The sequence below is a fragment of the Macrotis lagotis genome, chromosome 3, assembly GCF_037893015.1.
Source record: "Macrotis lagotis isolate mMagLag1 chromosome 3, bilby.v1.9.chrom.fasta, whole genome shotgun sequence".
In the NCBI taxonomy this organism is placed as follows: domain Eukaryota; kingdom Metazoa; phylum Chordata; class Mammalia; order Peramelemorphia; family Peramelidae; genus Macrotis; species Macrotis lagotis.
The window spans coordinates 301,325,968-301,340,961 of NC_133660.1; the positions used below are offsets into that span (position 1 = coordinate 301,325,968).

The following is a 14,994-nucleotide window of genomic DNA, read 5'->3' on the forward strand; positions in this document are numbered from 1 at the left end:
TCACACATTCTTTTTCAGCTTGACTTTAGGCACATAATTTAACTTTTCTGAGTCTCACTTTACTCACAAAATGGAAGCCATAGAAGAAATTATACATATTATACATCCTTGTTGATAGATCAATGAGAAATTTGACAATGAACTTTGAAATATATTGACCAATAAAGGGAACTGATATTCTGCCTGTGTGTTTCCTTTCCTGTCTCACATAGGTTTTAGAAACAGATGAATGGCTAGAAAGTTAAAAGATCTCTTACCATAACACACAATAGCTTCAGGACACACTTTGACCTTTCTCTCTCTCTCTCTCTCTCTCTCTCTCTCTCTATATATATATATATATATATATATATATATATATATATATATATATATATATATATATATATACACATACATATATATATATATATATACACACATACATAGATGCATGTACATATTTATATTTACATTTATATATGAATGTATGCATGTGCATGTATATGTGTATATTTTAATACTCACCTTTGTCCCTAAGAGTGAGGTTAGGGTAGTGAGGAAAAGCTCAGAGACAAGTAATATGTGTGGGAATTAGGATAAAATACATTTGAGGAGAATGATAGTATAGACAAAGGGACTGTGATAGTATGTCACCTGAATTTTTGAGTTGGGGAAGAGCTCTCTCAAAACCAGTAAAGAGATACATTACTAAATCTATGAAGATGGTGATTTCAGGAGGAATGCACATAAACAAAGCAAAATGCACACTTAAAAAATTATAAATATTTCTGATATTACCAGAGTGGTACTATATGTTAGAATAGGATATTAACATGAAGACCAGGGATAGATTTCAGTGTGTTTCTGCTGCTGAATGGAAAAAAAAATTACATCATTTAAATATTGAATTGGATTTCTTTGTCAATGTATAAAACTGAAATTTTGTATTTAACAATATTATTCTCAGATGTTCAGAAGTTTTTTTTTTTTTCTAAAAGCCAAAGCCTATCCAGGAGATAAAATAAAAGCCTTAAAATCACTGGTCTGATGAAAATCTATGTCTCAAGGCAATGAAAATGAGCACTAGATAGAAAACAAAGGAAATGATCACAAGTTAAATTAGTCAATATTATTAAAACTAAAGCATAAGACATAAAAAACATAAATTGATACCTGAGGTGTAATTGCGGTCAAATATTGATCAAAGATTGATCTAATACAATGGCTGAAAGTGTCTTCAAAAGACTCTTCTTCAACTGGAGATGAATTATTTTTCACGGTAACTGCAACTGATTTGGATCACAACTGTGGCATGTTCTAACTCATCTAAATCAGAGTCTAGAAAACTATCAATCAGTCATTCAAAGCCTCTATCAAAAGAAAGCTTTCAAGAGAAGGGTCATCCAGGAAAGCCTGGCAGAGTATTACCAGAATTTATAGGTATGGGCTCCCTGAGGGCATTCAAAGCAGTCCAAAATGGAAACAACTACAAACCAGAATAAAACTCCATTGCTTGGGGAAATCACTTCAGTTTCTTTAATTAAAAAAAAAAAAAAGATTTTCAGTGTTGATTAGACTGCTTCATTAGTACATATACCGGAAAGTAGAAATGGTCTTTTGATATTCAAATACCTATTGTCTGTGTCCTGTTTTCTATGTGAAATGCTATGTGTTGACAAAAGTGATACCTGCAAAATCTGAGTGCATTTCAAAAGCATAAATGGCATCTAGGAAATCATTGTGTCCCTGTCTGTAAAATCTATAGGTTTCTTTACCATCCCTTTCTACATATTCTCTATTTCCTTCCCTTTCTCTTCATCCCTCTTCTTTCTATCATCCTATCTCAGTTTTCTGGCTGCTAGTCCTTCTAATCCTTTACATCTGTCAACTCCTCACCCTGTTTCTCATTTTTCCTCATCCTCATCATCACTGTGATCTTCCTCCTCCTTTCTCCTCCTCTCCCTACTTATCCTCCCCTTCCCTCCCCTCCCATTTCTTCTCCTCCTCTCTTCTCCTCTCTCTCCTCTGTCTCTGTCTCTGTCTCTGTCTCTGTCTCTGTCTCTCTGTCTCTCTCTCTCTCTCTCTCTCTCTCTCTCTGTCTCTCGATCCTCACAGGATTCAAGTATGGTTCACTTTCTGTCCCATTGATAAGATGTATCTGTATTTCCTTTACAAGTTACCACTGAGGGCCTCATGGAAAGGAGCACAGATGGAGGAAGATAGTGGACAATAGCAAAATACTGATGAAAAGGGGCAACAAGAAATATGGGAGAAAAGTACAAATGGGGGAAATAGAATAGAAAAAAGATAGTGTTACAATTGAATGCACTTGTATAAGATAAGAGTAGATATCAGAGAAAGTTATTAATCAGAAGGCTGAAGCAGGATTTATAAAGCTTCAGATGAAGTTAAAAAAACAAAGAAAAAGAAAACACATAGCAGTTGATACTAGATAAAGCAAGAAAATACATCTAATTAAAAGACATCAGGAAGGAAACTCCATCTTGCTCAAAGGTCTCATAAACATTGAAGCAATATCAATACTAAACATAAAGTGACCACGTAGTACAATATCAAAATTCTTAGAAGAGAAGGTAAGTGAATTACAGGAAATTCACAGCAAATCTTTGCTAGTACAGGATCTTAATCTCCCTCTGTCAGAGTTAGAGAAATTTAACCACAGAGGTAACAAAAAAGAAGTTAGGTGAGTAGAATTTTTCAAAAATTAGTCTTGCCACTTTTCAGGAGAAAATTAAAAGGGAATAGAAAGAAATACATCTTTTTCTTAGAGATACATGTCTCCAGCATGAAAAACTGACCATGTGACAGAGCATTAAATACCACAAATCAAATGCAGAAAGACATAAAGGTGGCCTCATCCCTTTCAGATCATGTTGCAATAAAATTTTCCATAATGAAGTGTTATTTAAAATTGGATGAAAGTTAATTTGAAAATTTATAACCTTATTTTAAAGAATGAGTAAAGTGAAAAGCAAATCATAGAAATCATCAATAATTTGAACCAAAATAGTGACCATAATTAGAAAATAAACAAAACTTTTGATGTAAAAGTAAAACAATTTTGGGGGGACGGGGGGAATTTTGTAAATTTAATTCTTACATCAATAAAATAGGGAAAGAGAAGATTAATGAATTGGGCATGCAACTAATAGGGATATAAAAGTAGCAAATTAAAAATCTCCAATTAAATACAAAATTAAGAAGTATGAAACTTAAAGGAGAAATTTATAAAATTAAAATTATGAAAATTATTTAACTAATCAAACTAAAAAGGTAAAGTATTGGTTAATATGATTTTAAATTGAAGAAATTCAAATTGCTATTAAGAAAAATGCAAAGAGTGAATTTAGCAACAATGAAGAGGAAATTAAAACAATGATTTAATTATTTTATCCTTTTGTATAACACCATATTCAATAAGCAATGAACAGGAGAAATAATCATGAATTTTAAAATTGCCCAGAAGAGGAAATAAAACATATAAATAACCACATTTCAGTAACAGAAACTGAAGAAACTTTTAAAATAATTCCATAGAAAAAATATTCAGAATAACTTGAATTTATAAGAGAATGCTACATAAATTTAAAGTGTATTTCCAGTACTTTATAAACTATATGGCAAAAATAAGAAGGAATATTGCCAACTTAATTTTATGGCTCCAATATAGTGTTGAACCTGAACCAGTAAGAGCCAAAGCAACAAAAGAAAATTATATACTAATATCTTGAATCAATATTGATCCAAATTTTTAAGTAATTAGCCAAAATATTCCAACAATTTATCACCAGATATTACACTATGACCACATGGATCATGCCCTAGGAATGCAAGGCTGTTTTTAATTTGGGATAATAATCAACATAATTATACTTATCACTTAATTAAAAGAAAAGTGTTGATTATCTCAATATATACTGAAAAAGTTTTAGAAAAATACAGTGCATATTTTTATTACATATAACAGAGATCTTTTCAATAAGTGGAGTCTTGCTTAAAATTATAAGCAGCAATACTCTAAAGTAATGAGCAAGCATTATTTTAACTGGGTATATATTGGAAGTATGCTCAATAAGATAAAGAAATGAGCATGTCCATTATCACCATTATTATACAATATTGTATTAGAAATATTTTCTTTAGTAGTAAGGGATGAGAATGACATTGAAGTAATTATGATAGGTAGGGAGGAAACAAAAGTATAATTCTGCAGATCATATAATGATATATATAGAGAAAACAAGAGAGTCAAATAAAAACCTTTGCTTGAAACAATGAACAAATTTAGTAATGTTGCAGAATAAAAATTTAACCACATAAATCATTGTTATATCTATCTATCTATCTATCTATCTATCTATCTATCTATACATCTATACATATATATATATATATATATATATATATATCAGACAAAGACCAACAGTAGGAGAAAGTGAAATTTCCTTTAAACTGAGTGTAGACAAAATAAAATGAGGCAACCTACCTGCCAATACATAGCCAACAGTCATATGAATGCAGTAACGAAACACTTTGCACACAAAAATATTTAAATCTAGACATCTGTAAAAATAACATTTGCTCCTTTCTAAGCTGAATTAATATAAGAAGAATGACATTTCCCCTAAATTAATTGACATATTCAAGATCACATCAACCATATAACAAAAAGTACTTTCAAAGATAGAAAAACAATAAAAAGGTTAATCTTGAAGAACAAATGATATTCAGTATTAAAGGAATTAATGAAAAAATCCTAAGAAATGTTGCCTACTCATAGTCATTCTCAATTTATATTCTAAAGTGTAAATTATCAGAACTACCTGATTTGGGATAATGAAATTTGTATATATAAAAAATGAATAATGCACAAAATGCTTAAAATTGGATGGGAAATTTTCAACTGTAAGGATGGGACTAGAAAAATTGGCAGCCAATCTCTCTTTTAAACACCATATGGAAGTTATTTGGAGAATTAAGTTACTATAGTTTGTTTCTTTAAAGATAACAGTTCTCAATTTTTTCATTTTTTGTACCGTTATTTTTTCTCATCATTGATTTAATTCTTTTTTCTCTTTTATTGGTAGAATTATTTAGTATGTTCACCTTTTTCATTTATGTTAGTAGTATCATATTAGTAACTTGGTATCTTTTTTTAATTAAATTAACCAAGGATTTATCTATTTCATTGTTTTTTCATTAAATTCAACATTTGATTTTATTTATTAATTCAATAATTTTATTGCTTTTGATTTTACTAATTTATCCTTCAATTTTTGGAATGTCTAATTTGGTATTTAATTCGAGGTTTTTAATTTCTCTAATTTTAGTTGCATGTTAAGTGCATTGATTTCGTATTTCTCATTTTATTCATTTTATTCTTTTGCACACCTTCCTGTGATGGGATTTACACCATTCGATCTCTTTCAATATCCTGTCTCTTTACTGTCCGCTCCTTTTTTTTTAGGTTTTTTTTTCAAGGCAATAAGTTAAGTGTCTTGTCCAAGGCCACATGGCTAGGTAATTAATAAGTTTCTGAGGCTGGATTTGAACTCAGGTACTCCTTACTCCAGGGGCGGTGCTCTATCCAATGTGTAACCTAGCTGCTCCTACTGTCCCCTCCTTAAAGAGATATTTTTTCTTTTTTTAAATCTTTTGCAAGGCAATGGGGTTAAGTGATTTGCCCAAGATCACATAGGTAGGTAAGTATTAAGCGTCTAATGTTGCATTTGAATTCAGGTCCTCCTAACTTTAGGGCCAGTGTTCTATCCACTGTACCACCTAGCTGCCCCTTAAGGAGATATTTTTAAATAATTCTATCAGAGTCAAAGACAAGTCATGAGTATACGTTATGTAGGGCTAAGTATGTTGTTTCTAATAGAGTTACAATTCTCAAGAATTCTGAGACTTTTCCCCTAGGCATGCATATAACCAGTATCATCTTACAGGATAACAATGTTGTTTTGTTTTTTTTTTTTAATTTTCCCCTTTTTCATGTATCTAATGAGTCTCCTGTTTGAAGACTGTATTTTCTATTTAGTTTTGGTCTTTTCATCAGGTTGGGCTGAGCTAACATAATAAAAATGAGAATTCTACCAGAATTAACTACTTAATTGAATGCATTACTTAGAATCAAACTTCCAAAAGATTACTTTCATAAGGTAGAAAAAATTGCAACTAGATTCATAGGGAAAAACAAAAAGACAAGGGTATCAATGAATTTAAAGGAAAAAAGTGCAAAAGAAGATGGCCTAACTTTACCAGATCTACAATTATATTATGAAGCATCAATCATCAAAAAAGTCAGCATATATCCAAATTACTTTAAAGAATGATTGAATAAAACTTCACTTACTTTGCATTTCTCCAAACAGTAGTGAGTTATCACAATTTTTGTTATACTCATAGATAGCATTGATAACCTCACACAGAAATTTTTCATTTCTCTTATTAGTTATCAATTGTGGAATGAATCTTATTTTTAAAAAAAATAGACTCAGTTTTCTAAGTTTGAGAAATCAGACCTTTATCACAGAAACTTGTTACAAAATTTTGCACATAGTTACTATTGCTAAAAGTATTTTCCTCTATTCCTCCCAGCACCAGTTATTCTATTCTCTCTCTCCTTTTGCTCTGTGTCCTCTTCAAAAGTAATTTGCTTCTGACTACCCTCCTTTAACAATCTGCCCTCCCCTTTCCCTCCTATTTCACTCTAGGGCAAGATAGAATTCTATATTCCCTTTCTGTGAGCAATGTGAAAACAGTAAGTTTCCTTCACTCCCCTTCACCTCCCCTCTATTCCACTTTACTACAAAAGCATTTTTTGATTCATTTATGAAAAATAATTTACTCCATTCTGCCTCGCCCTTTTCCTTTCTTCCATCTTCTCTTTCTCTGCACCTTTTATACATATTATCACTTTATATTCACCTCCTGCCTTTGCTGTATCTAAAAATACTACTGCTAACTGCCCTAAAAATGAGAAAGTTAACAGTTATCAGTATCATTTTACCATGAAAGAACATGAACATTTCAACATCATTGTGTCCATTAAGATTTCTCTTTTGTGTTTACCTTTTTATACTTCATTTGAATCTCATATCGGAAAATCAAATTTTCTGTTCAGCTCGGTTCTCTTCATCAGAAAAGTTGGAAGTCTCCTATTTCACTGAATATCCATAGTATTTTTCTGAAGGAATATGTTGAATTTTGCTGGGTGGCTGATTGTTGATTGTAAGAGGAATTAAGACAATGAGAAAGTAAGAAAATCATGATAAAGGGAGCAAATACATAAAAGACGTTTTTTAAAAATGACCATACTATTCATTCAGATTATGTGTTTTCTTTTTTTCGCTCTGGATGTGGATGGCATTGTCCAGAACAGGTTGTCCTAGATCTCTGAAGTTCTGAGAGGAGCTACATGTATCATAGTTAATCAGCTAGGTGATGCAGTGATTCTGGTTTCTGACACTTGACTCTTATTAGCTGTGCATCCTTGGACAAGTCCCTTAACTCTGATTGCCTCACATTCAGAGTCAACTCTAGCAATCCTGGTTCATATCTGAGTACTGGACCTATATGTCTCTAGAGGAGAAAATGAGAGAGGAGACTTAGAATATCCTCTCCCTCACTCAAAACAAATTCATGTGCTTGTCATGGCATCACCTCTCTGATGTTATGGTCTTCAAAAATGAAGAACAGACATTAACAACTCACAATATTGTTGTTAATCTGTACAATGTTTTCTTGGTTCTGCTCCCTTCAGTCACCAACAGTTCATGTAATTCTTTCCATCCTTCTCTAAAGTTTGACTACTCATTTCTTCATATAAAACAATAGTATTCCCTCATATTCATAAGCCTAACTTGTTAAGCTACTCCCCAATTGATGGGTATGGCCTCAATTTCCAATTTTTTACCACTACAAAAAAAGTTCTTATAAATATTGTTGAACATGCTAGACTTTTCTTATTTTGTAATTTATTTTGGATATAGGCCTAGGATTTTTAAATTTGATTCATTTCTCAATGAATTTTAAAAATGAGAACTTTATCAGAAACACTAGTTGTGAAAATTTTTTCCAACTTTCTTGGCTGCATTTGGTTTTATTAGTGTAAAAATTACTTAACTTAATATATCTCAATAGATCCATTATTCAATTTATGATGACCTGTTTTTTATTTGGTCACAATTTTTTTCTTTTCCAAAGGTCCATCATATAGAATATTTCTTGATCTTTTAATTGGCCTATGGTGAAATCCTTTACATCAAAACCTGTACTCATTTTGATCTTACTTTGATATAGAATGGGAGATGTGAGTCTAAGCCTAGGATTTTTGCATTTTACAGTTTTCTTAACAATTTTTGTCAAATACTAAGGTCTTATCCCAGATAAAATATTTTAGATTTTTCCAAACAATAGATTACTGTAATCATTCATTACTGTTTCTTTTGTACTTATTCTAATCCACTGATCCATTACTTTATTTCTAAACCATGACCAGGTAATTTTGATGAATGCCACTTTATAGTATAGTTATAGATTTGGAAGAGTTAGGCCACTGCCTTTTGAGCTTTTTTTCAATTCCCTTGTTATTCTTATGATGTTGTTACTCGGATTTTTTCCCACTAATTTTATAGCTCTGTAAAATAATTTTTGGTAGTTTGATTGATATGGCCCTGAATAAGTCATATAAATTGGATGGAAATGTCATTTTAAAAAAATTAACTCAGTTTAATATGAGCAATTGAAATTTTTCCAGTTGTTTGAATTTGCATTTATATGTGTGAAAATATTTTGTGATATGTTCGTATAGTTTATGAGTTTGACTTCGAAAATACATTTCCATGTATCTTGTGTTGCTATGTATGCTAGTTATTTTAGATGAAATTTCTCTTTCTATATCTTACCCTTGGGCTTTCTTGTTCATATATAGAAATGCTGATGATTTTTTTTTTATTTTATATACTGTGACTTTGCAGTAGTTAATTGTTTCAAGTAGTTTTTTGTTGATTTTCTAAGGTTCTCTAAGTAAACCATTCTATTATCTTCCAAGAATGAGTTTTACTTCCTCAATGCAAATTCTAATTGCTTCAATTTATTTTTCTTCTCATATTTCTAAAACCAACATTTCTAAAACTATATTGAATAGTAGCAGTGATAATGGACATCCTTATTTTATGCCTAAAATTATTGGAAATTGTAAAAAAATTATTGATGATTTTAGATAAAATTGCTTTTAAATTCAATGAAATCAATAATGATTATATACTCTTAATTTTTATATTAGAAAACAGTATTATATTTTGTCAATGGTTATTCAGCTTTATTAATTTTGCAAAGGGGGTTAGTGATTTTTAAGAGGAGGATGATAGTACTGAGAATGGAAATTGAAGCATATTTGTAGAGGTGTGACTAATTACTAAGTGATATATGTGTGTGTACATGTGTTTGTATGTTGTCTCAATTTAGTTAGCATGCATCCAATCAGGAGTAAAAATAATCATCAAAACATGAGAGTCCTTGTTTGATATTAATACCTTAGCAAACTAGATAAAGGTTTCAGAACACTGATAAATATGCATAAATGACATATATGGAAATGTGGAGGAAAAAATATTAGATTTTCCATATCAAAATCAGATACAAATCTGACTGATGGTTTTTTGTTAAAAATCTAACCTGCTTCCTGAAATCATGGATTACTGTCAGGTCAAACAATTTTGTAAAATATGGATTAATACAATATGTTAAAATTAGAAATGATGAAAATTTCTTTCATGCCAAAGTATTTTTATAACTGATATTTTATTTTGCAAGTACATGTTATGAAAGTTTTTTCAATATTCATCTATATGTATATGTACATTTATGTTTTTAATTACAAAATTTCCTTCCACCCTCCCTTCTCACCACACTCCCTTCAGTGACAAACCATCTGGCTAAAACTGTAAATACATATAGTTGATAAACATGTTTACAGATCAGTCACGTTTGGTATGAGCAATTAGCATTAAGGAAAATAGATACCTAGGAAATAATTTTTATAAAGTGTTCATCAGATTCTCTAGGGTTTTTTTTCTGTTTTTGTTTTGTGTTTCTTCCTCTGAATGGGGATATCATTGTCCATAGTAGGTTGAGTATGATTGTCATAGTTCTCTGAACTGTTAAGAGGAGCTATTTCTATCAAAGTTGAATATCTCACAACGTTGTTAATGTGCACATTGTTCTCTTGGTTCTGCATTCACTTTTATACTCATTAACCTTGATCTCCTTGCAGTTCCTCAGGGAAAACACTTCTCAATTTAGTTCAGGGCAATTGCTCTGACAGGACCCTATCCCTAAAATGCTCCCCCCCCTTCATCTTTTCCTTTTAACTTTCTTTGATTCCTTCAAATTAAAATTGAAATTTCTATATAATTACTTTCCCCAACACATCTGTTACGTATATTTTTTTTATTTATCCTTTGCAGAGCATGTTTACACATATCTATTTGCTTTTTGTCCTTCCCCCTTTAGATTGTGAGCACCTTGAGCTGGGGGGATTGTCTTGGTCCTTTTTGTTTTGAATCCTTAGTGTTTTTTACAGTGCTTAGAATATACTAGAAACTGCTTAATATTTATTAACTTAAACACTAATTTTTCTTTCCTAAGACTAGTTTTCTCAAGGAAATACAAGAAGTCATTTATGATGCATTTATACCTTATGAACATTGCCTCTATCTTAAAAAATAGATGTTTTTGCTCTGATATATATATATATATATATATATATATATATATATATGTATATATACTTTTCCCATGATATATATCAAAGAAATGGACTTGTTTGAGATATCTTAATAGTAATATCGGTCTATCTATTTATCTTTCCATGAAGAAAAATGCAGAAAAGACAAGGTTCTGGGTACTTTAATTCAGTAGGGAGATTGGATTTGAAACTAGGCCTGTGCTAAGCCACAACTAAACTAATCTATATTTCTAATTTCCTTCTACTTTTCAAAGAATGAAGTGAAAAAAATGTATAAATATTCATTATTATGCCTCTTTTCAAAGAGATCCAATTATTAATGTTTAAGTAGAATTTGAAATCCTGTGACCAGATTAACATTTTAGTGAAAATTATCAATGTGGGGTGGAATCAATGAATACAAAACGTCTAAATAGCCAAAATCCTATTAATGATGTAAGTAAATGATGGGAAAGCCATGAATGGTAATGTTTCATGGCATTCTAGAGCCTAGATAGTGTTCTCTAAGATTCTATATATTCCTGAAAGTTTATTTAGGAAAATTATTATTAATTCTTTTCCTTTTGTTTCTTTTTGAAAATTCTTATTTCTTAATTGGGTGACTGTAAGGAAAAAAAAAAGCTAAAAACACAAATAGAAAATCAAAGAGAACATATTGAAATTCAGTGATCATACATGGAAATTCATCTGGTTCTTTTTGAAGATCCTTGTAAGTTTGTTGAACCACACCTTTCTCATGGCATTCTTCATTTCAGTATTTCTCAGTGTGTAGATAAGTGGGTTCAACATAGGTGAAAGCACAGTGTAAAACACTGAGAACTCTTTCTCATTCAGGGTATCAGAAGGAGGCATATAGGTGATGATACAAGGCACAAAGAAGAAAAGAACCACCATGACATGGGAAGCACAGGTGGAGAGGGCTTTACGCCGACTTTCAGATGAATGATTCCTAAGATGATATAATATGATGATGTAAGATGCTACCAAGATCAGAAAGGTTACCAAGGAAGCCATTCCACTGTTAGCAATGACTAAAATACTAGCAACACGTGTGTCTGTGCAAGCAAGCTTTAAGAGGACTTTTGAGTCACACATATAGTGATCTATTTGATTAGGACCACAGAAGGGTAATCCCAGGATTGTGAAAAGCTGGCCAGCAGAGTGCCAAAATCCCATCACCCAGGATAACAGGAGCAGTAAGTTACACCTCTGCCTGTTGACAATTGTGCCGTAGTGTAAGGGTTTACAGATGGCAACATATCTATCAAAGGCCATGGACACCAGGATGAAAATCTCAACACCTGCCAGGAAGTGAAAAGCAAAGAGCTGAGTCATACAACAATTGTAAGAAATAGTATTCTTTGAGGAAATTAAGTCACTAATCATTCTGGGAATTATAGCAGAAGTGAAGCAGGAATCCATTAAAGACAAGTGACAAAGAAAGTAGTACATGGGTTGTTGCATCAGATGACTGCATGTGATGGTGATGAAGACAATGAAGTTCCCCAGGATGATCGTTAGGTAACAGACTGAGAAAATGACAAAACACATTATCTTTATTTCTTTCTTCATACGAATACCCAAGAGTATAAATTCTGTGACATTATTATTATGATTTTCCATGGATTGAGAGAAGGAAATGGCCATCTGGAAGTGTAATCTGAAAATACAGAGTACATGAAAAAGCTTATATAGAATCATATTAATAACTTTTTGTGAAAATAAAGTCAAATTGCTTGTGCACCATTACAGCAAGTCACATTATTAACTTGAATTTGATCTCTCTTCTTCTAACATTTTGAAATAACAAGATAAAAGATAGTCTTAATATTATACATTCCAAGAAATAGTATTAAAATTTATTGTCCCTTCAACATCTTTTAAGTGGCAAAGTAGTTTAATATCTATAGATTCAATAATATAATATCATCTTATAAGAGATGACAGTATCATAATATACAAGCAGTATTTTCACAAAAGGTCACTTTTCCTGATTCTAACTGTGCAAAGTTGCTCAAAATGTAATTAAATGTTACATATTTGATTCAAAAAAACATGATCATTAACGATGCTTTTTTTTAACCAAGATAAATCTGTCAACATCTGCAATTTTCATATGGAAAAAATAAAAAATAATAATATCATATATTAATTTGAATATTTTAAAATCAATCAAATAATTGAAGGTAAATATATAGGGGATACAAAATCAATAGATTTTCACCTTACTCATCTCACATAAGTAAGTCAGTCCTTAGATTAAATCAAATTAAATCATTCCTGTTTTTGAAGCATCAATTAATACTCAAACAGGGAAACCATGAGGAAGACAGTGACAGAAACACACATATACACAGACACACACACACGAACACAGAAATATTTAGTATACCAAATTATCTGAATAAATGAGTAAAATTATTTTTTTCTAGAAATAGATCTAGAAAAAGTTCTCAGAAACTATTGACAAATTGGTCTCTATTTTCAATGAAGGGAAGACCAGGAAAAAAAAAAAGAAAGCTGATAATTTTTCAGGACATGTACCATGTGCCATTTTACCTTTTTACATATATCTTAAAATTGATGTTCATAGAGAATCTCTCAGTCCTCTCATCCAAACCAATCTATGTATGCTAAGTAATGAAAACTGAGGTCTATCCTTACATTATCAGGGGTCTACAACTACTGGGTAATCGAATACCTTCCAACAGAATTTTTTACACTTTTTAACAATAATTAGGAATTTTTCTAATTCCTTTGAAAATCAATTGCTTTTTGCAACTTATATCTATTAGTTCTCATTTCACCCTATAATACTGATGATAATTCTTCCTAAAGACATTTTTTATCACTGAAAATAATTGGGACATGTGTTTTTGTTTCTTTATTTGGAGGGCCTTTTTTTTTATTTTTTGCAAGGCAATGGTGTTAAGTGATGTGCCCAATGCCATAAAGGTAGGTAATTATGAAGTGTCTGAGGACAGATCTTAATTCAGGTCATCCTGATTCCAAGGGTGGTGCTCTATCTGCTGCACCACCTAGCTACCCTCTGATATGTATTTTTCATGGTTATATATATCATTCATTTCAGTGGAAATTCATATAAATATATATATATTATATATACATATACATACATATATATACACACAAATCTATTGTCATATATATGTTTATATCCATATTTATCAAAGTGTTTTTTTCAAATATAAAAGCAGAACTTAACATGATATTCCAAAAGGAGAAATACAAGCACCATATGTCTCTATTCTGTCAAATGTTAAGAGAAAGTTTGATTCACACTTATAGTCAAATATTTGTTCAGTGCCGCAGAATAGTTACCCCAGGAACATGACAATATAGACAGAGTACCTAAGTGTTACCACCCAGACAAGAAAGATCATTATGTTATATCTCTGGCCATTGCTAATCTACATAAAGTGTGAGAGTTTACAGATAGTAACTTAGTGATCAAAAACCAAGAGCAGCAAGACCAAAAAGTCAACCTACCATTGAGTGAAATGTGAACAAATGAGTCATACTTCAGCCTGTATGAAGCAAAACTAGAAAACTATCTCTCAAATTGCTAGTATGGTCAGAGATGGGACCTACATATAGTTATAACTAACTCTAGGTTATTTTTCTTTCTTCAGAATATTGCTTAAAGTCTAATAAGTTGAATGGTAGGCGAGAAGTGAAAAATTGAGAAATTTGTTTTATGAGGAACTGAGATAATACAATTTAAGATTTGTTTATGGGGCTAACTGAACAGATTTATACTTCAGTCTACTGTTGAGTCAGTCTTAATTGCATAGTCGCTTCCCATTTGGAGGACATGATCTCCTTATAGATGAGACATCTACTGCCATTTGGAATGAATGCTTAACATTACTTCTGAAAGATTTTTCTTCAGAAATTCAATACTCTACCAAATTTTCTGAGAAAATTCATTTGGATTCTAGTTAAAACAAATTATGATTCTGAAATTACATTTCAATGAATAATGTGTGTCCTGTCCTTTGGTGACTCAAAGATTAGAATACATTACTGATATTACAAAACTGAATACAGAAAAGAAAAAAACCCTGAAATATTTTCTTTATTATTTCCTTTATTCATTTCTTAACTCTATACATATCTTTGTAATAGATGCGACTATGATCTATTCCAAAATCTATTTGATTATATATTGAATCTAGTAATATGAAAGGAAAACTCATGGCATTGAATCCAAATTG

The 14,994-nt window shown here is 31.0% G+C and overlaps 1 protein-coding gene across 1 annotated transcript; it reads right to left on the reverse strand.

Moving 5' to 3' along the window:
- Nucleotides 1-11,425: 11,425 nt before the first annotated feature.
- Nucleotides 11,426-12,403, reverse strand: LOC141519644 (olfactory receptor 4P4-like). The gene has a single exon (XM_074231823.1). The coding sequence runs from the start codon at nt 12,401-12,403 to the stop codon at nt 11,426-11,428; it is 978 nt and encodes a 325-aa protein (XP_074087924.1).
- Between the last annotated feature and the right edge of the window lie 2,591 nt (nt 12,404-14,994).

Bases quoted from the DNA above. Each gene is read 5' to 3' on its own strand.
- LOC141519644 (XM_074231823.1), bottom strand. From the start codon at position 12,403: ATGGCCATTTCCTTCTCTCAATCCATGGAAAATCATAATAATAATGTC.